The sequence below is a fragment of the Eurosta solidaginis genome, chromosome 3 (assembly GCF_040869045.1).
Source record: "Eurosta solidaginis isolate ZX-2024a chromosome 3, ASM4086904v1, whole genome shotgun sequence".
NCBI lineage: Eukaryota > Metazoa > Arthropoda > Insecta > Diptera > Tephritidae > Eurosta > Eurosta solidaginis.
The window spans coordinates 8,853,773-8,879,179 of record NC_090321.1 but is presented as its reverse complement, the minus strand read 5'-3'; the positions used below and the strand labels follow the sequence as shown (position 1 = coordinate 8,879,179).

The 25,407-nt window shown below is 36.6% G+C and overlaps 1 protein-coding gene and 1 non-coding gene across 9 annotated transcripts; one reads left to right on the top strand and one right to left on the bottom strand.

The window, feature by feature from the left end:
• Positions 1-5,152: 5,152 nt before the first annotated feature.
• On the top strand, positions 5,153-21,721 carry Debcl (Death executioner Bcl-2). 8 transcript variants are annotated; one of them, XR_010950474.1, is made up of 5 exons: positions 5,154-5,857; positions 7,194-7,930; positions 17,598-17,738; positions 17,799-18,350; positions 19,094-21,721. XR_010950474.1 is itself a non-coding variant. In XM_067770662.1 (4 exons), the coding sequence occupies exons 2-4, from the start codon at positions 7,607-7,609 to the stop codon at positions 18,255-18,257; spliced, it is 924 nt and encodes a 307-aa protein (XP_067626763.1). In that variant the 5' UTR covers positions 5,153-5,288; positions 7,194-7,606; the 3' UTR covers positions 18,258-21,721. The 8 variants fall into 8 exon arrangements, 7 of the variants coding, with proteins under 7 accessions (XP_067626763.1, XP_067626762.1, XP_067626760.1 ...); XM_067770662.1 differs by having other exon boundaries at positions 5,153-5,288; positions 17,799-21,721; XM_067770661.1 differs by having other exon boundaries at positions 5,155-5,550; positions 17,799-21,721.
• A 3,575-nt stretch (positions 21,722-25,296) lies between these two features.
• LOC137247374 (U6atac minor spliceosomal RNA) lies at positions 25,297-25,395 on the bottom strand. Its single transcript, XR_010951839.1, has one exon. It is a non-coding gene; the product is annotated as a U6atac minor spliceosomal RNA (small nuclear RNA).
• Positions 25,396-25,407: the final 12 nt, after the last annotated feature.

Sequence of the window (25,407 nt, the reverse complement as noted above, 5' to 3'; positions counted from 1 at the left end):
CTGGAACCCTATCTACAGCAGTCATTCGGCCAGAATAGAAAGAGTTCAAAGAAAGTTTGTCCGTTTTGCTTTGTACTCCATACATTTTGATAACCCGCTGCATTCTTATTCTTCTCGCTGTGAATTGATCAACCTGCAATCACTGGAAACGAGGAGAACGGTGCAATTGGTTATGTTTGTGTATGACCTAATCGTGGGCTCTTTGGATTGTGTGACTCTTCTTGCGGATATATCGTTCAATGTGCCGCAAAAAAATCTGCGCGCATTCCTGCCTTTTTATTTGAGTGCTTGTAGGGCCAATTACTTTCATTTTAGCCCAATTTTTTTGCGCGCTTACTGAATTAAATAAGCTCTCTATTAGAGGGCGACACCGCTTAGAAAACCTTTTTATACCGTCCGTGAAAATAAAATGGTATATTAAGGTTGTCACGAAACTCGAAATTGTAATTTCTTAAAGGAAAAGAGATAAACCCACCAATAAGTAAACCGAATTGATCAGGATGACAATCTGAGTTGATTTAGCCAAGTCCGTATGTCCGTCCGTCCGTTCGTCTGTTTGAACACAAACTAGTCCCTCAATTTTTGAGATATTTTGATTTATATCACTATATGATATATCGCCCATTCAACCGATTTTTCAGAAAAGAGGTTTCTTTGTAATATCTTTCGTATATGGCACATATTGTTGTCCGAAAAAAGCGTAGATATCGGTCGTATATATACATCCCAAACAACCGATTGTTGGGATAAGAATATTTTCGTAATTACTGCCCCATTTTAACAGCTAGAGGCTTCAAATTTCACCGAATGCTTACGTACAGAGCATTCATTGTTCATTGATCGGTAATATATATAGTAGGCCGGGTCGATTTGTGAGGAGGGAAAAAAATCGCCCATTGCTCTGTGAAAAGCATCAGAATTCGTTTTAGAGGTATGGTTTCTTCGGCAAAGTTTCTTATTTTGATCCCTAGAATACGATTTTCACAGAGCAATGAGCGATTTTTAAATCGATTCGCCCTAATATATAGTATATATCTCATACAAACGATTGTAGAGATAAGAAACATTTCGTAATTTGTGTGCCATTTTAACAGCTAGAAGCTTCAAATTTCACCAAATGCTTACGCATATAGCATCCATTGTTGTCTGAAAAAAATCGTATATATAGTATATATGTACCCCATACAAACCGATTGTTCAAACAAGAAACTTTTAGTCATTTCTGACTCATTTTAACGACTAGAAGCTTCGAATTTCATATATTGTATACGAATTTCATATATTGTATATTGTATATATCTCATGCAGACCACAAGAAAATTGAAACTTTGAATCCTCACACAGGGTACCGATCTATTTTTGAATTTTATATGTATCGAAAATGTCGCTTGAGTATGTACATGTGTTCTCTATACATTACATATCTTATTCAGCCGACTATTCCGATATTACGAATGAGCCGAAACTCAATGGACGGCGCATAGCAGGAAGACAATGTTTACCTAAGGTATCTACCACAGAGACCACCGATCACTGTCGTCCACAGCGACAAACGAGCTTCTCACCGCGACCCGCATCAAGCCAATTCAATGTAAGATTTATCTGCATATATACAGTTCTTTGGTCATGCAGTCGGAAAAATCAGCCTCCATGCCAGCCATGTTGTACCTATCACAACAATCTCGGTCATGGTCATCTGTAGTACCAATTTTCAGCTTAAAAACATACACCGTTTCTTAACTATCTTCTGACCAAAGGACACGCAACCAATTTGATCAAATCGTGATCGACTGCAAGTGATACGATGAGGCTACCTATACACCTCAGAAAAGAAGGTCGAGGGAGAGGAGTGGATTCATCACTGGATTTGAAGATTTTCGAAACTGCAGGCAAAGGATTCTGATAGTCGGCCGGCGGTAATAAATACGGATCTCCTACTTAAGTTTACAGGGGAAAGTTAGTGGTTCAACAGGATTTTACGGCTGAACGAAAATAAACACGATGTCGTACAGCCAATTTTAAATATCGGTGTGGCACATAAAGCTAACGATGCAGAAAGAAGGAGAATCGATATTAATAGACAAAAGTATCCATATGACCAGTGTTGCCAGAAAAAAAATTTCTTAGGGGCTAGAATCTAGAAAAAAAGGGCTAGAAAGAGCAAAATTTGTTCAAGAAAATCCAAAATCCGTTGCAAAAAGAGCTAAAAGTATATGTATATTATTCAATGTAAGTGTTCACATTTATTTCAAATCAAACTTAAACAAAATTATAAAAACGGTACAGTAAACTAACAAAAAAAAAACAAAAAATAAGGTACAAGAGAGGTACATAAATAATACTGTTTTTATAGTTCATTTTATATTTTTTAATAAAAAATACATTTTTTTTTAACTTTTGTTTTGCCATTTGGCGGTAAGGTATCGTTAAAAAGTAAGAAGTATTTTTCACACTGCTACAATAACGACTTGCCAAAATGTTGGCCGATGAAAATTAATTTAAATTTTTTTCAAATTTTTTTATTAAATTTTTAACGTCCTATGGGTGTACGAATCACCATTAAAATACACGTGTGCGATATTCAAGTTTATGTACGAACGAGATATGTTTGAAAGTCCGTAGACTTCAAAATCTATGATTTCGTCCTCGGAAGATGAATTATTATTTTTGCTACACTCATAAAAATTTTTTTTTTTTTGTGTTCATTAATTTTAAGAAATTATTGTTTATTTCAAAGTCATGACAGCATTTATTCAGCCGTTTAAGATCACTTCTTACTGCCAGAAGCGAATTCAACATAGCTAAACTCATTTTGTTTCTGTGTTTGCCTTTAATCAAACAAAATCATGTTTGAAGACATTCTTGCAACTTCAGCATTACTTAGTGGCAGCACAATATCGACAAGCTTGTGGAATTATACTGTTTAACATCAAACCAACTTAATGTTGAAGCCACATTTTTCCAATTTTTCGGAGATATATATTTTCCACTACATTTCATCAGTGCTATATTTGTTTTTTTCATTTGTGAAATATGAAAAACTTTGTGGTTTTACAATTCTCAATATGTTTTTTCAACTGAAAAGAAATCTATTTTGCTAAAGCATATATGACAATACTTTATTTTTGCTTGGATTCCAAGCTAAACAAACTGACGAAACTTTATCGGAACTTCAAAACACAAAAACAATTTCTATCATGAAAAAGCGAAAAATTAGTGAGTTTGACATGTTTTTGTTTATGTTTTACATTTTATTTTTACATTAACATTTTTAACATTAAAAATAATGCAATTAAGACGCGAAAATTATTTCGGTCTCTAATGGTTCACTTTTTTCACAAGAAAGTTGATTCTAATTGTGTTTTTATGCACTAAATTTTCAAACTAAAAACAAAATTTTCATGTGTCAGAAAAAAATAATGAAAAAACGGCCGAATGTCAAAAAAACCTACCGAAATACAAACTGGCTCGTTTGTTTTTAATGAACTAGATTGTATTTTCCTTGTATTTCGTTAGTTTTTTGAAATATAGTTTACACACTTACACCAGTGCGACAAAAAATTGAAGATAAAATACAAGAAAAAATACACGAAAATAAAGTAGTGTCATATAGGTATAAGTGTTTCTATATTTTTTGGCAAGCGTTACCTTAATTTTAATTCGTATATATTCTTCAAAGGTATAATGAAAATAAGGTCTAGTGCTTCTACATATACACACAAACATTATGTACAGTTTTAACTTCTTTCGGAGTGATATCAAAACCAAATTTGGATTAACGCTGTTGCTGGTTGTATTAAGTAATGGCAGCTTTGAACAGCACCTCGTTTAGTTGCAGTGGTAGGATGGTCCGCCTATAGCACCGAACGTCATGCGTACAAGTCGCGGTCGAAGCAACATACGAGTTTTTGGGATGAAATTCACACTATCTTGATTTTTATATATTACTAGCAGATCCGGCAGACGTTGTTCTGCCATAAATTTGATCTATCTGCATACATTTTAATAAGCTTTTTCCGTTTAACTCTGCCCTCTCCCCTCTACACTTTTTCCTAATCTTTGTATTCACTCCTCCCTCCGTATTTTTAGCTTTATCTATCTCCATCTTCGTCTCATTCTATCTCTTTCTCAGTCTCCTTCTCCTTCTTTCTTTTCTCTTCTCTCAAGCTTTTGTTATTCTTCTTCAGATCTTATTGCCAGTCCAAGAGGGTGATATGTATTTTGTTCCAGTCCCATTCCGAATCTCAGTCCCAGTCCCACTCCGAGTCTCAGTCCGCAGTCCTAGTCCTAATCACAGTCCCAGTCAGTCTCTGGTCGAATTCCCGGAGAAAAGCATCGTAAATACTAATATAGGCAAATTTATATACCAAATTGAAATTTTTTTTTCAAATTTTGATTTTTTTCTAAAAAAAAATCATAACTCAAGAATGGCTAAACCGATTTGGGATTTCAAAATCAACTCACCATCACCTCTCCTTCCTCTATCTTTCCTAAAAATTTCATGGCAATCTGTCGAGCCGTTCTCGAGTTATGGACTGACAATCAAAATGTACACTTATTTTTATATATATAGATATAATATTATATAACAGCACCACATAGTGCGATTTTGGCACCAACATTTTTTGTAATAATAATTTTTTATGTAATAATTCAAACATCTTCAACAAAAGCTGAGCAATTTCTTATGCCTAAATTTTCAGACCTTTTAAATTTTGGTTTCTATAAATTTACGTTAAATATTGAGAAAAATCAATTCCTTATTTTTTATCTTTTATAGCCGAATAACTCGATCGCTTAACGGAAATAGGAAACGGAAGTAGAAAACGGAAGTGCTTGTAAAAGTGAGCTAATGGAGAAGGTATGTGTCTTGACTAATTACGCTTTCCTCTTATTTCTGTATATGAAACGTTGTTATTTTTTTTTTTTCATTACTTTTTTACCTGCGCCTCTTGACTGTGAGCACCCAAAGTGACTGCAACGTTGCTCACAGATTAATTGTTTGCTCTCCGCGCCACATATATATACCACACGCATACGTTTATACTTTCTGCTTCTCCCCATTGTGAAGGTGCTCCATTGCCGCAGCCACAGTTATAAGGCGCTCGCTCACATTACAGACAGCTTAGCTTCAATCAGTTTTCTAGCCAGTTCGATCAGTGCATATAGAAACCTTGGTAATGGTGCAGTGTTACGGAGCGTGTAATACAACTTTAGGAGTAAATTAAAAAAAAAAATAATAATAATAAAAAAATATTGCAACTGCTACTGGTCTTGGTCAGCTTGTGGTATTTATTTTCGATTTTTTTTCTTTATTATCAATTACCGCAAATGATAAACACGAGCGTGCGGCTTTAAAATTGTCAGAATTAGTATTAAACCATTCAACTGGCTCGTGCTTTTTTGCAATTTTATTTCGTGTATTTAAAAAAAAAAGCTCTGTTTTTTTTTAATTTCACTTTATCAACGAAACAAAAGAGAAAAAAAATAATAAGCTGAGCTTACGCGGCTTTGAATGGTGATTGTGGATTTGTGGAGCTCAGCAATAAGGTATTCGAAAATAAGAAGACAGACAGAATATAGGCAAATAGGCAAACGCGATTTAAAAAATAAATCAAATGAAACACATTTTATATTTGCCTCGTTTAATCAAAACACGAAAGGAATTCAAAATGAAAGCAAATTTAAAAAGAAACTAGTTTTAAACGTTTGCAAAAGCTGGGCTCCTAAGAGTTTGTGAGTATATCATGTCGTCGCTGAGTACAGCTTCATGGCCAGAAAAACAGCTGAGTTGATTAAAATTTAAGATTGAGATCAGTGTTGAGAGTGCGGGATCAGCGTAAAAGTCGTTGCGCAGGTAAATTGAAAGTGTAATGAAAGAAAGGCGATGGGCATAAGCTGAATAATGTTGTGAAAAAATGGGTTGGTGAATTGACAAACAACGAATAAAACAATAGATAAGTGAAGCAAATAAAGGTCGAACGGCAAGCAAAAAATGTTGTACATACATATGTATGTTCATTAGGGTGGGTCGCCTTTTTTAGCAATATCATTCCTAACAAATTCGAATTTCATAGAAAATTCTATAAACCAACTTCAATGGAATATGGGCCTAAAGCAGTGGTGTCTTTCTTTAAGATTCGAACCGCTCGGAGAGGTCCTTCCCAATTCTGACTGAGCTGATGGTGTTGATCAACGTCATTTTGCACAGCCGTATAAGTTTCGCCGGCAAACCAAATTCAGACATATCGCCATATAGGCAGCTCATTTTCGTCAAAGGCGGCTTTAAAATCGACGAGGTGATGTGTGTCAATTCTTTTTTCGCGGGCTTTTTTTCCAATATTTGGCGCATTCCCTATCATGTCTTATTATTCTCGTCCTGATGTATCGCGTATTACCTTAAACGATGAAAACAAAAAAGTTGTCCACTGCTATTGCGTTGGTCGTTGATACACTACTTCATACCTCGGTACAATAATACTAGTCATTCACACTAGACTAGTACAAACTTCACTTACGATTGCAATGGCTAACTCACCCTACCCTACGGAGGACTTGAATTGATACTGGCCTGCCTTGCGAATGCTTCAACGGTATTCAACGTGAAAAAGGCGCCCTTAGTTTCGTCCCCTTAAATATTTGAACGATAGGTTCTTAGCGTTATTTAGTTAGGCTTGACAGACTAATTTCAGCAGCTGGGCTTGTTGGGAGAGTGACTGAAAATGCCCGACACAGAAGGCGTGATTTATCTCCGAGAAGATTAAGGCCGAGCTTCTCTTTCAATTTGCATTGTGCTCCTTTCCAATTTCTCCGACAAATTAGAGGGACGGTAGCTGGATGTTTTATGCCGACTACGGACGGCAATTGCAAGGCAGACGAGTTTTCACTAAGAAGCTTTTCATGGCAGAAACACACTCGGAGTGTTTGTCGAGACACTGCCAAGGGGCAACCACTCTTGATAAAGATTTTTTTAAGTTAAAAAATGTGTGTATACATTTCTGATGTTGCTTGGCTCAAAACTTGAGCCCTGGAACTTCGGCGTGGTAAACGGAGCCCGGAGGTGGAAGTAACATCAAAATCGGCGGTAAAGCTCCAATTTAAAAATAATGTAATCTAAAGGCGTTATGTCTAGGATTTGACATATCGTTAATGGAAAAGGTTCTGATATAGATATTTCGATGACGTTTCTTTAGGTAACAAAATTTTTGTAGTTGACAACTACACACCCACAGCAACAATAATAAAGCTTAAAATAATATTGACTAAATAAATAAAGAAAAGCAAAATAAAATGTAAGGCCACAACAAAGAAAAACGCGCTAACAAGAGAAATCCACGGAGCGGAACAAATTAACTCGTCAAAGCATAACCGAAAACGTAAACAACTGTTTCAACACTAAAAAATACACAAAACATTATTAAACAAAAGCGTAAAAATTAGTGCTAATTGGAGCGATATTAGATGAATGTCTTAATCGGAAACACATAAAAACACATTTTCAAAAAAATTAATTAATAAAAAAAATTTAATTGCAACAAAATAAAAATTAAATAAATTTCGCCGGGATTATCGCTCAATCACTCAACAACAACATCACAGCCATCACATGCCTTCGCCGAGTTTAAAACAACAACAACCAGCACCATCATTGTTGCAGCAGTCGCAGCATTCCTATTCAGAACACCAGCAACAACAAAAGAGTTATTATCATACGAAAAATAAAAAATTATCATCTAGATTAAAATCGTCTTCACTCGACAATGATATTTTCCTGCCAAAGCGTAAAAATAATAACCAAAATCCATCGGATTGGCTATTGCCATCATATGGCTGTGCCACAATACCACGCGCTGCATCCACATCCTCCTTGGCCAGCAGCACTGTAACGGCTAGTAATTATCAGGATTATAAGGCAGATCTCATAAATCAAGTGAGTTTGAATTTTGTTATAGTTGGAAATGTAATATTTGAACCAAGTACAGTTATTAGTAAAGGAAAAGTCGTTCTATAGTGTTCTTTTATATATATGGGTATTTCTAATACTATTTTCACACAGACGACTTATTGAATAATAAAGGCAGTTTTCTACATTAAGACGCTTATTGAGCTCAATCTTCCCTGCAAAATTCAAATCTATAATTATTTCATTAGTGACTAATCGAATGCCTAATGAAGTCAAAAGCACAATGCAACTCTGTTGCGAGAGTTCAGTTTCTTAGTTTTTGGTGTGTTCAGTGCTTAAAAATGTCATTTGTCAAAGTAAATGTCATTGTCTGTCATACAGCATTGTCATTTTATTCGCTTGACATTTCATCCTTCATACTAATCGAGCAGCTACTTATGTGTGAAAGCAAAAAATTTACGATTTCATTAGAAGGTGAAATGAGAACATTAAGTTTCTGTGTGAAAACAGTATAACGTTACGTAGTAGATGCCTATCCAAACGAAGTACAGATTGTTTCCAATAGCAAAACAGCGAAAACATATCTCATATTTCAGATGATATAAGAATTTGCTATGAATTTAGCGAATTGGTTTATGCTGCGTGAAAATGTTGTAGGAATTATACATTTTTGCTAATTAATTTTTCAATTTCACAACTCAGATATCAGAAAATCTGTTTTAAATAAATGTATAAGGAAATAAGAGAAATTTTCGAAGAAGCCTTCGGTCATTCCCACTTTTTACATCCTTAAAATCTTGACATGCTGCTCGAAAAACAAGCTATGGTCCATTGTGGTACCACAAAATTCGACTACTTTCCCTTTTTTGGGGTAGAATACCCAGAAACGTGGGCATCCCAACAGCCACAGATTGATGGGGCTACACCCCCCAGGGGCTTAAGGGGTCATCTCCGTAAGCATTATGAGGAAATATGCACCTGAGAACACATCCGTATGAAGCAAAAACGCATAAGTAGGTACTCAGTGATATCCACAAACAGGCGTCGGACTTCTATGTCAGGAATTACCGACGAATCTAGTTCTTAAAGAAAACAAGTAAGGAAGACTAAGTTCGGGTGAAACCGAACATTACATACCCAGCTGTACACTTGAAATTCTGTTGTTGTTCATTTTGTAAGCTTAATAGTGTTACAAGGCTGCGCAATAATACATATGCATATGGTTTGTAGGATGCCGTAACCATAGTACAGGTTTACAGTATGATATGTATGAGGAGGAAACAATTCCTTTCTCTTTCTAACACACTGCCGTTTGACACTTCGGTCAGTGTCAAACTATTGTGGAATTCAGTGGAACCTGCGTGGAACATGCGTTTGACACTGAACGAAGTGTCAAAATTACACGGCGTAATAAGGATGCAAAATCCGTATGGGATGTAGCCTGTCAAAAATCCCTCTAAATTTTCTACCTAACTATTTTATAGGGTCAAACAACTCGCAAGACCATCTGAGAAAGAAGACCTTGAGATAATATGGATGCATCATTACCTAAGTTTCTTCAGAGAACCGGTTACCCTTTGAAGTGGACTCGAAATAACCAATTTCAAAAATACTCAGAACCGCACATCACTAATATCTGCATAAATTACATTTATGCAAAAAATTCAATCAATTGTTCAAATAGTTCAAATGATTGTTGTTGAAAGGTGGCGCTAACTAAATTTAAAAATTATAATAATTGGACTGTGATATTAATAAAAACAATTAAATTAACTCAAAAAGAGATTGTTATGTTAGGTTAGGTTAGGATGGCATACATGGCAATTTGTCATACTACCACTAGGAGACATATTTGCCCATTGGGACTGATCTGAGTGAGTGCCGGTTGACGGCACATTCGTCGAGCCAGATAACTTACTAGTGGTCCTCAACGAACCACTTGCTTTCTCTAATAAAATAAAGTAAGAGTGATATATCCAGCTTCCCAACCTGTGCCAGACTGTCGAAAAACTGTGCGCCCAGAAATCTGAGTCGTCTTGTTTTTAGTCCTGGACATGCTCCTCATCCTGGCAGCTTCTGCAGAGGGAGCTTGTTAGTATGTTCCATCATCGGAGCCATTTCTGTAATAGCTCTATGACCTGTAATGATTTATATAGCTTGAGAAGGAAGCTAGTTAATTTCCTATCAATTCCTCGAATATCCTCAGGAGATTACCCATCGGTTATCGTATGGAGCTGCCTCGCTTGTTTCCATTTCGAAACCTTTCCTGGCCAACTTATCTACAAATTCATTCACTTCAATATCGCTGTGCCCCGGGACCCAGCAAAGGGAGGCATTTATGTAGGTGGCTTATGGACGCCCGCGAGGCTCTATACCTCCGCACAATTTCAGACACATTAGAGTCTAATACATTCAAGGCGGTCTGTCGACAAAGATCGTTACATTGATGTACATATGTCGATTGTACTATGCTGGAGCAATCTGGCAGCTCTGTCTATGGCATAGACCACTGGCTGAAAGACATTGCGTGCATTGGTTTAAGTATATTCCAGGTCCATCATTAAGCTTCAGATTTTTTATTTCTTGGTACCACAATTTTCACTCACATTACAAAACTTAAATATTCACTTTTTGACATCTATACGTTAGGTAACTGAAGGTTAGACTTGTTGAGCTACCGTTTTTCTTAACTGGGTGATATGTTGAGATGTCGAGTTGTCGAGTTGTCAATTGCATTTGTTGATTGTTATAATTATTTGTTAAGTGTGGCTTATTGTTGTTGGAGAACGCTGCTTTTGTGACTTAATATGTACAAATATTGTCGAGGTTATTTTAAGTGTGCGTTTCGTGTTATCGTGTCTCATGTCTTATGTCTCATGTAATTGTTATATTTTTTATAGCGGTTCAAGTAAATGACAGCTGTTGTAACAACAACACAATCAACTAGGAAATTACGGTTTGGTGCATTTGGAGATGTATAAATAATATTTACATGCTAAAGCTTCTGGATTCGAAGCTGTGACCTTGAACTTGATCTCGAGGTTACTTGATAATCAAAACATATTCTTTAGACCACAGGGAAAAGGTGCTTCCGGGAAAGGCAGCGCTTCCTTTATCTAAAACAATTACGTATACGCCTACCCTCACACCATATATATGTACATTATGGCGGGTCAAATTGTATGGGGAAAAATGGGAGAAAAAAAAACTTCAGGTCACATCCAGTTTCTGAATCTATGGGTCATACTGAGTAATATTGTCTATGGGAGCATAGGTTTGAAATGAATTTCGAGCCTCCCTAATTTATTTAGAAAATTTTATATCCCAATCCGAATCCGAATTTGACATTTATTTTCATGTATTTTATTTGTGAGAGCCGCTATTCGGATTGGGATATAAAATTTTCTAACAAAATTAGGGAGGCTCGAAATTCATTTCAGACCTATGGTCCCATGGACAATATTACTCAGTATGACCCATAGGTTCAGTAACTAGATGTGCCTTTTCAACAATAAATTTTACCCACCCTAATGTATATGTTTGAATGTATATAGAATGGCAAATACCTTACAAAGCTGGATATAAACAAATGAGGGAGACTTAATACTTTTAGTAACAGGCACTAAAATACACACGCATACCAAATCTCTTCGATATATTTCAAAGAGGCAGCTGGAAAGACAGATGGAAAGACGAACATGATTAGCTCTGATCGTAAGTCGTGATCAGTTTTATCTACTTTTTGGTGGGTCGATCTCTTCTCATCTTGGTACTTCACATAAAACTGATGAACGCATTAATTTATGAGCAATAATAAGACGCCATGGTGTGGTGGTAGCCTGCTGCGCCTATCACACCGAAGGTCTTGGGTTCAAGCCATGGGCACAGCAACATCAAAAATTAAAAAAAAAAGGTTTTTCTAAGCGGGGTCGCCCTACGGCAGTGATTTGACAAGCACTTCGAGTGTATCGGTGTCATGAAAAGTAAAAATGCATGTGCCCTGCAGACGCCGTCCGGAGTCTGCATAAAACATGTAGGTCCCGTCCCACCAATTTGTAGGAAAAACAAGTAAGGAAGGTTAAGTTCGGGTGTAACCGAACATTACATACTCAGTTGAGAGCTATGGTGACAACATAAGGGAAAATAACCATGTAGGAAAATGAACCGAGGGAAACCCTGGAATGTGTTTGTATGACATGTGTATCAAATGAAAGGCATTAAAGAGTATTTTATGAGGGAGTGGGCCATAGTTTTATAGGTGGACGCCATTTAGGGATATAGCCATAACGGTGGATCAGGGTTGACTCTAGAATGCGTTTGTACGATAGGGGTATCAAAGGTGTTATTGAGTATTTTAAAAGGGAGTAATCCTTAGTTCCATAGGTGGACGCCGTTTCGAAATATCGCCACAAAGGTGGACCAGGGGTGACCCTAGAATTTGTTTGTACAATATGGGCATCAAACGAATGGTGTTAATTAGTATTTTAAAAGAGAGTGGGCCTTAGTTCTATAGGTGGATGCCGTTTCGAAATATCGCCATAAAGGTGGACCAGGAGTGACTCTGGAATGTGTTTGTACGATATGGGTATCGAATTAAAGGTATTAATGAGGGTTTTAAAAGGGAGTGGTGGTTGTTGTATAGGTGGTCGCCTTTTCGAGATATCGCCATAAAGGTGGACCAGGGGTGACTCTAGAATGCGTTTGTACGATATGGGTATCAAATGAAAGGTGTTAATGAGTATTTTAAAAGGGAGTAATCCTTAGTTCCATAGGTGGACGCCTTTTCGAGATATCGCCACGGGCGTGGTCCTTCTCCGATTGTGCTAATTTTTATTAAGCGTAGATATAGTAATAGGAGTAACGTTCCTGCCAAATTTCATCATGATATCTTCAATGACTGCCAAATTACAGCTTGCAAAACTTTTAAATTACCTTCTTTTAAAAGTGGGCGGTGCCACGCCCATTGTCCAAAATTTTACTAATTTTCTATTCTGCGTCATAAGTTCAACTCATCTACCAAGTTTCGTCGCTTTATCTGTCTTTTTTAATGAATTATCGCACTTTTTCGGTTTTTCGAAATTTTCGATATCGAAAAAGTGGGCGTGGTTATAGTCCGATATCGTTCATTTTAAACAGCGATCTGAGATGAGTGCTCAGGAACCTACATACCAAATTTCATCAAGATACCTCAAAATTTACTCAAGTTATCGTGTTAACGGACGGACGGACATGGCTCAATCAAATTTTTTTTCGATCCTGATTATTTTGATATATGTAAGTCTATATCTATCTCGATTCCTTTATATATGTACAACCAACCGTTAACCAATCAAACTTAATATACTCTGTGAGCTCTTTTTGAATAGCAAATCCTAGACATGGTAGATATTTTAGGGAGCTCTAGATAAATAAATAAAACAAGTAAGGAAGGCTAAGTTCGGGTGTAACCGAACATTACATACTCAGTTGAGAGCTGTGGAGACAAAGTAAGGGAAAATCACAATGTTGTAAAAAGAACCTAGGGTAACCCTGGAATGTGTTTGTATGACATGTGTATCAAATGGAAGGTATTAAAAAGTATTTTAAGAGGAACTGGACCATAGTTCTATATATGGACGCCATTTAGGGATATCGCCATAAAGGTGGACCGGACCTGACTCTAGAATTTGTTTGTACGATATTGGTATCAAATGAAATGTGTTAATGATAATTTTAAAAGGGAGTGGGCCTAAGTTCTATAGGTGGACGCCTTTTCGAGATATCGCCATAAAGGTGGACCAGGGGTGACTCTAAAATTTATTTTGTACGATATGGGTATCAAATGAAAGGTATTAATGAGTATTTTAAAAGGGCGTGGGCCTAAGTTCTTTAGATGGACGCCGTTTCGAGATATCGCCATAAAGGTGGACCAGGGGTGACTCTAGAATTTATTTTGTACGATATGGGTATCAAATGAAAGGTATTAATGAGTATTTTAAAAGGGCGTGGGCCTAAGTTCTATAGATGGACGCCGTTTCGAGATATCGCCATAAAGATGGACAGGGGTGACTCTAGAATTTGTTTGTACGATATGAGTATCAAATAAAAGGTGTTAATGAGTATTTTAAGAGGGCGTGGGCCTTAGTTCTATATGTGGACGCCTTTTCGAGATATCGCCATAAAGGTGGACCAGGGGTGACTCTAGAATTTGTTTGTACTATATGGGTATCAAATGAAAGGTGTTAATGAGTATTTTGAAAGGGAGTGGGCCTTAGTTCTATAGGTGAACGCCTTTTCGGAATATCGTTATAAAAGTGGACCAGGGTTGACTCTAGAATGCGTTTGTACAATATGAGTATCAAACGAAAGGTGTTATTAAGTGTTTTAAAAGGGAGTGGGCCTTAGTTCTATAGGTGGACGCCTTTTCGGAATATCGTTATAAAAGTGGACCAGGGGTGACTCTAGAATGCGTTTGTATAATATGGGTATCAAATGAAAGGTGTTAATGAGTATTTTAAAAGGGCGTGGGCCTTAGTTCTATAGGTGGACGCCTTTTCGAGATATCGCCATAAAGGTGGACCAGGGGTGACTCTAGAATTTGTTTGTACGATATGGGTATCAAATGAAAGGTGTTAATGAGTATTTTAAAAGGGCGTGTGCCTTAGTTCTATAGGTGGACGCCTTTTCGGAATATCGGCATAAAGGTGGACCAAAGGCGACTCTAGAATTTGTTTGTACGATATGGGTATCAAATGAAAAGCGTTAATGAGTATTTTAAAAAGGAGTGGGCCTTAGTTCTATATGTGGACGCCTTTTCGAGATATCGCCATAAACGTGGACCAGGGGTGACTCTAGAATGTGTTTGTACGATATGGGTATCAAATTAAATGTATTAGTGAGGGTTTTAAAAGGGAGTGGCCCTTAGTTGTATATGTGAAAGCGTTTTCGAGATATCGACCAAAATGTGGACCAGGGTGATCCAGAACATCATCTGTCGGGTACCGCTAACTTATTTATATATGTAATACCACGAACAGTATTCCTTCCAAGATTCCAAGGGCTTTTGATTTCGCCCTGCAAAACTTTTTCATTTTCTTCTACTTAATATGGTAGATGTCACACCCATTTTACCAAGTTTTTTCTAAAGTTATATTTTGCGTCAATAGACCAATATAATTACCATGTTTCATCCCTTTTTTCGTATTTGGTATATAATTATGGCATTTTTTTCATTTTTCGTAATTTTCGATATCGAAACAGTGGACGTGGTCATAGTCGGATTTCGGCCATTTTTTACACCAATACAAAGTGAGTTCAGATAAGTACGTCAACTGAGTTTAGTAAAGATATATCGATTTTTGCTCAAGTTATCGTGTTAACGGCCGAGCGAAAGGACAGACGGTCGACTGTGTATAAAAACTGGGCATGGCTTCAACCGATTTCCCCCTTTTTCACAGAAAACAGTTATCGTCCTAGAATCTAAGCCTCTACCAAATTTCACAAGGATTGGTAAATTTTTGTTCGACTTATGGCATTAAAAGTATCCTAGACAAATTAAATGAAAAAGGGCGGAGCCACGCCCATTTTGAAATTTTCTTTTATTTTTGTATTTTGTTGCACCATATCATTACTGGAGTTGAATGTTGACATAATTTACTTATATACTGTAAAGATATTAACTTTTCTTTTAAAATTTGAATTGAAAAAAAAAAATTTTTTTTTAAAGTGGGCGTGGTCGTTCTCTGATTTTGCTAATTTTTTATTAAACAGGCATATAGTAATAAGTGTAACGTTCCTGCCAAATTTCATCATGATATCTTCAACGACTGCCAAATTACAGCTTGCAAAACTTCTAAATTACCTTCTTTTAAAAGTGGGCGGTGCCACTCCCGTTGTCCAAAATTTTACTAGTTTTCTATTCTGCGTCATAAGTTCAACTCACCTACCAAGTTTCATCGTTTTGTCCGTATTTGGTAAGGAATTATCGCACTTTTTCGATTTTTCGAAATTTTCGATATCGAAAAAGTGGGCGTGGTTATTGTCCGATATCGTTCATTTTAAATGGCGATCTGAGATGAGTGCCCAGGAACCTACACACCAAATTTAATCAAGATACCTCAAAATTTACTCAAGTTATCGTGTTAACGGACGGACGGACGGACATGGCTTAATCAAATTTTTTTTCGATACTGATGATTTTGATATATGGAAGTCTATATCTATCTCGATTCCTTTATACCTGTACAACCAACCGTTATCCAATCAAAGTTAATATACTCTGTGAGCTCTGCTCAACTGGGTATAAAAATATTAACGGTCTGCTAGGCTTCACCTTTACCTAGACGTCCCTAGAGGCCCCCTTTGTGAAAGGCTGGATACGCCCTTGCATGTCAACCAAAAATCTATTATAATTTTTCATTGATATCATAGCAAGTATACTCAGCATAAAGTTGGCTTACGTCTTTACTTACCAAATTCCATCCAAAAGTAGTTTTTCAAAAAGTTCCAAGTAATTTAATAAATAGTTTATGGCCAGATTATGTATGACACCTTGACACTTTGCGTGAAAATCACTCACATTTACCACTGTATAATGCCAATAATTTAACAAAGGCACTCAGGTTTACTGCCACTCACTAAACTAAATAAATACTCATGTCATACGAAATTTGGTGCACACGGGAAAAATGAGTCGTTGCGTTATACATAATTCGGCCCTTAATTAGATCAGAAAAGCCTATCACGATCATTTCATTAATAAGAGCTGATGGGATTACCTGTGGTAGCCTTTACCTCGTCGTAGACAGCTCACTGTGCATTTTCTGGCCACTTAGTTTTCATAGACACTGAAAATCAGATAAAATACCGGCGAACAATTATTTAATTATCTTCTTGCTTTTCTTTGATAAATTGCATAAACAAATAAATTCACACAAGTGGATAAGTGTGTATGTATGTATGTAGGCATGTAAGTTGTGAAATTATAAACAACAAATATGAATGTAGACGTCATTGTGGTGCATAAGTTTTATTTTGAAAAGGAAATACAACTTTTGTATTAATATTTGCTTTAGTGTGGATCGTTTTGTATATTGCAAAAAAAGATAAAACAGGAAATGAAAGAACTAAAATGCAAGTTTTAGTGAAAAATAAATGCAAGCAAGATTATATAAAGAGGTGAAGATGGTTTTTTGAAAGGAAGGAGTGTTTTGCTGTTTAAACAGCAATAACAAAAACTGAGCTTTAGTCGGGTCCTCCCTATTTTAAGCGAATAATATATTTAGACACATTTGGTGATCCTTTAAGTCTTTACATTGAAAGAGCAAAATTTAAAAATAAAAGCCTCTCTAGAAAATCAATCTTTTTTATCACAAACTGACGGCAGCCGCTTAACCCTTTCGCTACGACTGGTACACATGTGTACCACCGTTTTTTGAAATTTACATTAAATCAAATTATGTGTTGTAAATAGGTTAATAACGTACCAAACCATATTTTAAAGTTTGTAGCTATTTAGTGGGAATTCCCCGTTTAGCAATATGCAACAACGTCAAGTGCTTTGAAAATATGGCATTGATTGCGGAAACCTTGAAGGAGTTGGATGTATTATTTGTTAATGATATTGGGATTCTGAGAAAATAATGCTGCTCATACTTCCTCATTAGCAATTGAATATACTAAAACACCATAATTTTTTTTTTCCTTTCCATTGCAGGGAAAATGCTTATGCGGCCAGTACATACGCGCCCGCTTGCGACGAGCTGGCGTACTCAATCGCAAGGCGATACAACGACTGCGTACCATATTGGAACCCTCATCGGCGATAGTGTACGAGGTATTTCCAGCATTAAATAGCGTAAGTTAAAGAAATTTGAAAATAAATGAAAAACTAACTCTTTGCTGATTTTCTTCTTAGATGGGCGAGGAATTGGAGCGCATGCATCCGCGGGTCTACACGAACATCTCACGTCAGTTATCGCGCGCTCCGTATGGTGAATTGGTCGATGGTGATACAGCGCCAATGTTACTCAATTTGGTTGCCAAAGATTTATTTCGTTCGAATATAACATGGGGAAAAATCATATCAATTTTTGCAGTTTGTGGTGGATTTGCCATCGATTGTGTGCGACAGGGACATTATGAATATTTACAATTTCTAGTAGATGGTATTGCGGAGATAATTGAAGATGATTTAGTACCATGGTTGGTCGATCATGGCGGCTGGTTGGGTCTACAACAACACATACGACCACACGTGGGGCGTTTCTCATTCCTTGGACTGTTAACACTATTCGTTGCTCTGTCATCGGGTGTTTATATTTTGATAAATGCTGTGAGGCATATTGGTGGACATTTATATTCGTTGCTATTTTGACAAGCGCATAACATAAGTCATATTGTAAATGTCACTAGAATTTATTTACTTTATACTTATGTCGAAAAAAAGTTCAAGTTCGCTGTAACCTAGGTATGCAAAGAAACAAAACTATTCGCAAACGATGCGTGAGAGTATCAAAATATGATGACCATCCCAACTGCATGAATGCCTATTAAAAAGAGTCCAGTATTCCAATGTAAATATGTAATGTAAATTCAGCCTATTTATAACCTTTGAAAGAGGCCATCGTACGATGTGAATATTCGTACCTCTCATGGCCAACTCATCGCGCAACGTTTGCTTAAATATCCATGCATTTAGGACCCAACACAAAGCTGATACTGAAGTGCTGGATGGTCTTATTTATTCATTCCATAATGGACTTAATGTCTTTAAGGCCTGAGTCTAATGTCTTAAGTGGGGCATTGATGTATGGAAATTTATGTATCGGTTAACTATACTTTGACGAAACCCCAAAGTCATTTACGGTAGCTTATATTTCTCAGATTTCCGTTTGAAACACACTGCAATTATCGGAAAGTTCGAAAGAGATATCTAGTACCAGGCGCCTCCCACTTTCGTATCAAGCTTATAGCTATCGGCGAACATGTTGATACAGTGGCGTAGTGAGGGGGAAAGGGGGTCTTGCCCCGGGCGCTACTCACAGGGGGCGCCAAATAGTCCGCAAAGCAGAACTTCCTGGATAATTTGTATTTTATTTATAACTGATTTCTGGAAAAAATGTTCCATACTGAAGAATGCATGCATATGTATATCCGGAACACTTGCGACAGGTTGAGAAATAATCGAAAGCATATATCTTTTTTTCTCAGGTTCAACGTTACGATGGGAATTATTAAAAAATGCTTTAACAAAAACTGTCAAACGTGAATGATCTTAAATTATTAGCGACTGAACTATCCGAAATTGGAGACACTCTCTGTGAAGAAGTAATAGAAAAAACGAAGTCTCTTTGTGAAAAATGGGATATTGATATAGTAAAACGTGTAAGAAGGCGCCGCAAAATGCTCGGAGAATGGGCTTGAGATTTTGGTCTTTCCGCAGAATGTGAAATTTCTCGCGTTATGAAAAGTGTTCTCGATCGTCTCCAACAAGAAACACGTACAAAATTTACACGACTAAATGACCTTAATTTTAAATTTGGATTTCTCTTAGACGTTGGAAATTTGTTAAACAAGGATAATAACGACTTAGAAGGAAATTGTAAGAACTTGGGTGAATTTTATAATACAGATTTCGATGGAACAGAAGTTTGTATCGAAATATGTGACTGCAAAATATTACTTGGCAGTAGAAACGAAATTGAACCTAAAACTCCGTTGAATTACTTACTTTTATAATCTCGTATGGAGAAGATTTTTTCCAAACTTGCGAGTAGACTTCAAATACTCCTGACTATCTCAGTATTATGCTAGCTGCGAACGTTCATTCAGCAAATTAAAACTGATGTTGACATATTTACGATCAACGATGGGGCAAGGTCACCTAAGTGACCTCCCATTATTAAGTATGGAAAAAGAAAAATTTGAAATGATAAATTATGATGATATCATTGATATAATTGCGTCCTCAAAGGCAAGGAAAATTTGCACATAGATATTACTTGGACTAATGTATTATAATTATATTATTATTAAAATGTGTTTGAGTCTACTTATAGATGATATCTTCAGTCTACGACTTTATTGGTACATTAATTTTTGAATATATAAAATTATTTTGTTTTGGTAATATAGGTGGGGCGCCAAAAAAAATATTGCCCGGACGCAAGAAAACCTCACTACGCCACTGTGTTGATAGTACCTTCAAAAGTATGCAAAAATCTACAAGGATTTTTATTGAAAATTTGTATAGTTTTTCGAGTAGTTCTTGAGCTGTGGAACCAAAATCACAGCTCATGCAGAGCTTTGGACAAAACTCCCAAAAAAGTACGAATGGCTCTGCACTATCATCAGTTCAGATCAGTCTTATGTCTAAAAAGTTAGGAAATAGTACAGTTGATGAATTTGACAGTGGCTAGTTCGTGCCAAAGTACACGTCATTCGAGTACTCTGTCGTGGCTAAGTTCAGATTATTTCTCCATTACTTTCCAAAACACTTCGTACATTTCATATGGTTTTCGAGAATTTCAGGTTTAACTCTTTGGTGTTCTAAGGGCAATAACAATTCCTGAAGGTTTAGGGAAGGCCAATCCTTTGCTTAAAATAAAATAAATCCGATACTGCACAGATTGACGGGAAACGACTTGCTTACCTGCTTTCCAAAAGTTTGTTGAACTTAACAGTGCCACCTAACAAAAGAACAGAAAGCAGTGAAAAGTAGAGTTACACGCCACTATTCTTGGAACACCTTTTCTGGTTGTCTGTTGTTGTTGTAGCGATAAGGTTACTCCCCGAAGGCTTTATGAGGTGTTATCGATGTGATGGTCCTTTGCCGGATACAGATCCGGTACGCTCCGGTAACACAGCTCCATTAAGGTGTTAGCCCGATCATCTCAAGAACGATTTATATGGCCACATTAAACCTTCAGGCCATCCCTCCCCCCTCCCCCCACCCTCAAGTTCCATGAGGAGCTTGGTGTCGCCAGAGCCTCGTCTGTTAGTGAAACGGGATTCGCCGCTCGAAGGTGAGGTTGACAATTGGATTTGGAGAAGCTATATATTGCGCTGGCAATCTCAAAAGGTTGCGCTACACAACCCCTTGAATCTGCTATTTTAGTCGCCTCTTACGACAGGCATACCTACCGCGGGTATATTCTAACCCCCTAACCCGCTGGGGATCTCTGGCTGTCTGTCGATGCCAGTAGTGAAAAACTGGAAACTGTAAATCTGTGGAAATAACCGAATGTTTTTGACGTTACCAAAATTATCTTAGTATTGTTTTTTGATAATTTCGGTATTATTTTATGGCCCATTAAAATACCACTTCGTGGCTCATTTTCGATCATCCAGTGGCCAGTTCGGAAGTTTTTCAAGAGAATTTTGATATCATTGTGGGACAAAAACTGTCTCCTTTCACTACAAATCATTTGGTGAATATTTAATTATATGTGACGTCTTAATTATTTCGGCGCCATTTTGCTAGTGTCTGCTAAATAAGAGCAACGAAGCAATAGCATATTTTTGTTTGTTTGTTTGCATACTCCGTTATGAACTAACAGTTTTATTTAAAACTTAAGGCTGTCGATGTAATATAACCTAATTATATTCAGCTGAGCAAAGCTCACAGAGTATATTTATTTTGTTTTTTAATAAATTACTTGACTTCTCCTTTATAAATACATACCTAGTTTTAAGTGATGTAGTGTACAATACTAACCTGTTTTGAAAATATTTTGTTTGTAAAATTATACTATATACTTTATGTATGTATGTATGTTCGTTTATCCATATTTCATTCCTGCACAAAAAATAAATATTATTTTTGTCGAAATAAAAATATTTCTAACTTCTACTTTTACTTGCGTTATATGTATGTATATCGAGCGCCTGATGTATAAACGTGGTCGCCCCTGAACAGTGTGTATTTCTGCCAAGGATAGCTTCGCAGCAAAAGTTCATTTGCCTTACCGTTCGGAGTCAACATAAAACATGTACATAGGTCCACCAATTTGTAGGAAGAATGAAAAGGCAACACTCTCGACTTTAATCTCTTCGGAGGTAGACCGCTCTAAGATATTGTCGCGTTGTCATAGGAGTAAAAAAGTAGCACCCGAGTTAGTTGCAGTTTCTTTATATTTTCGAAGAAACTGCAAGTAACTTTAGCACCTTTTTTTTTGAATATGGCTTTACTTTAACATTACAAATGAAAAATGGCTTTGTAAAGCTATGTTTAATTTTGATAGTATTAGCTAGTGTTTTTTGTATGTGTATATACATTAGGGTGTGTCGATTTGTATGGACGAAAGTTAACCGATATCGCGCCATCGATTTTTCGATAGGATTTGGGCTCAGGAAAAAAAGTTCCACTACGCATACCCAAAAAAGTAATTTTCGAGCCTGCGAAAATTCATTTTTTTTTTTACTTTTTTCGACTTTGATTTTTAAGGTTTTTTTCAGGACCTACTAAAAAAAATCTTCATAGGTGTACCCCATTGTAAATTCATACAAGTGGCGAATGTTTGAAAAAAAAAAACGTTCAAAATAGCAAACAGCCTGGATCGCTGTTCGATTACTTAAATCATTTGTTCAATAGTGTTTTTCAAAAATTTTTCTAGACGACTGGTACATTGCGCTATTACATATTTTAAAATGTTTGCTTAACTGGATGCTCATATTTTCTCTATTAACTAGATTTTAAAAATCAATATTAATTTGTAGTCTCATTTTCTGTAGACTCATTTATAAGAAAAGTTCATTTGAAACATGAATGGGCAATTCGTGGCACTTTAATTCATTAACGGCGAACAAAAAACAAACCTCTCTTCCATTCTCTGGCCATTCGCGACAGCCGTTCTCCCTGTTAGCAATTATTTGACAGGTAGATATGGTAATGAGGGAATAGAAAGATTACCCTGCAAAAATTGGTGGATTACGTGTTCCATTTTCTTCATGTTGGAGTACCCTAACAATACTCCTTTGCAATACGTTTGCGGACCACCATCAGCCGATCATTGCTCGTTTTTTAACGACAGTGATCACGACACGATGACGATCGAACAGAGTTGCCAAAAGTAAAATATTGCATACAAATAACTGATAATAAAATTTTACTATGGCAACTCTGATAAAATGCAACCGCGCACTGGTATTATGTACACATACTTTAGTATAGAGAAATATTAGTTTCTTTATTCACGCAAATGCTAAATAACATAAGAATATTCGTAGTATAAAATATAAAAGTTGTATTGCCCCTCTTCATTTACTTTCATTTTCAATGAAATTCACTCCGATAATTCTTTCCGACACAATTCCTCTTTAGTACTTTGGCATATGATCCTCTGTGGGTGCTCCATGGAGTACTACAGTGAAAGTACTTTGGAAAGCACTCTCACGTATGTACTCTATGGAAAACTCACAAACAAAGCGAGAGTGGGATCACCTACTCCTCTCCTAGGACATCGCAATGTTAATTGGAGCACATTTTTTGTATGAATACAGATTAGTTTTGGAACACTCCTATACTCCTAAAGGAGTACTCCTTACACTATTTACTCGCGTTTTTTGAAGGGTATTCACTTGTATGAATTCACAATGGTATACCCTGGGGGTCAATTCCCTAACTGTGAAAAACTGAAAAATGTACACTCATTGAAAACTCATTTGCACACACAATTAACACTTTAAATTTTCCTGCGATTCTGTAAATTATTGTGCACATTGTTTTGCTGAATGAGCGCTGAATGTAAAAGTCTTATTTCAGTGAGAAAATATTCATCAAACGCCATGAAAACAAAAAAGTAATTCTGCAACGATGCGTATGAGTTTTGAATCTCACAATATTGTACACTGGCTGCCAAGAAAACTCACGAAGTTTTTATCAGTGAGTTTTTTTGTTAACAGTTTTGCTTTACAGAATCAGAATTTCAAAGTTTACACAATTTCTTGTGTACACTTTAAAACTCACAGTTAGCGAATAGGGCCCAGTCCGACCCAAAAATGTCCGCTAAAAATATATATATAAACTGTTATCGACAACGTTTTTAGTGGACATTTTTGGGTCGGACAGGGTATACATGAAAATTTTACAATCAAATGAAAATTTTATAGTAGGTCGTGAAAAAAACCTCAAAAATCAAAGTCGAAAAAAGTCTAAATAATGAAATTTCGCAGGCTCGAAAATTATTTTTTTGGGTATGCATAGTGGAACGTTTTTTTTCCTGAGCTCAAATCCTATCGAAAAATTGATGGCGCGATATCGGTTAATAAATAGACCCAGTCTAATATACATATACACTTGAACTTTATATGGACTGCTAAGTGCATAACTTTATCTACACTTATAAAATTGTTGCGCAGAAAATTAGTATTGCTAAATTTATACTCAGTTGCAACTGAAATATGTCTCTCCATTTTATCTCTACACTATTCTCCACTTCTATGACCGAAAGGTGTGTGTGTCCACGATTCATCGCAACCGATTCAGCTATAGGTTACACACTACCCGTTTTGTAGCGAGTTATTTAACCACTGCCGCGAGTTTTCAATAATTGCCGCTAGATGGTTCTTCTAAGTGATGACGAGCATTTTTTAAGCTGCAGACATTGGTGCTTTATCTGTAACCGTATCGGTAACCTTATAACAGCTGATTCGACCAACCTTAAGCGGCAAATACACGACACGAACATTTCCGCGAACATTCCGCAATCTTGTTCGCAGCTTTGGCCATACACCATACGATCTTTTGGCCGATTAGTTCTCTTTCAGACAGAGATGAATACGGACAACAATTGTGCTGAAGCAATATCGCTCGCTGTGGCAATTAAGCGTAAAAAAAATTTATACATTACAATAAATTCACTCAGAAATTTTTTATTGTCCATTTTACTTTTCCGCGCACGTCTGTTCCGTTCAGAAATTACTACGATTATGAGCTATTTCGCCATACACGCACGAACAGTTCGCGCAAATGTTCGCCAAAAATTAAAATATTTTGATTTTTGGCGAACATTTGCGCGAACTGCAAACACCACCATACACGACAGAAAAGGTCGCAGAAACATGACATAACAGGAATGTTCGCGGAAATGTTCGTGTCGTGTATTTGGCGCTTTAGGGATACGACTACAGCGATATGACAAAAGCGGGAGTCATTGGTGCCGTATGTCGTATCGCTGTAGTCGTATCCCTAACGTAATCAGCTGTTTATCGTTACGACGGTAAACCAAAAACCAATTGGTTGGCTACGATTAGGTTACGACCTTAGCGGCACCAATAATAGATTGCATTGATTCCCATAAGGTTGGTCCAATCAGCTGTTATAAGATTACCGATAAAGCACCAATGACTACAACTTTACGCGGAAATTTAGATTTATTATGGAAAGTTGTTTTTGAAAAAAAAAATTTTTCTGGAAAAAATTTCGACCGGACCTTGTCTGTGCCTGGTCCGGCCTATATGTGCTTCCATCCTTGTCGAGGGGAGTGCTAACTGGCTCTCCTTTCAAAAAACACAAATTAAAACTC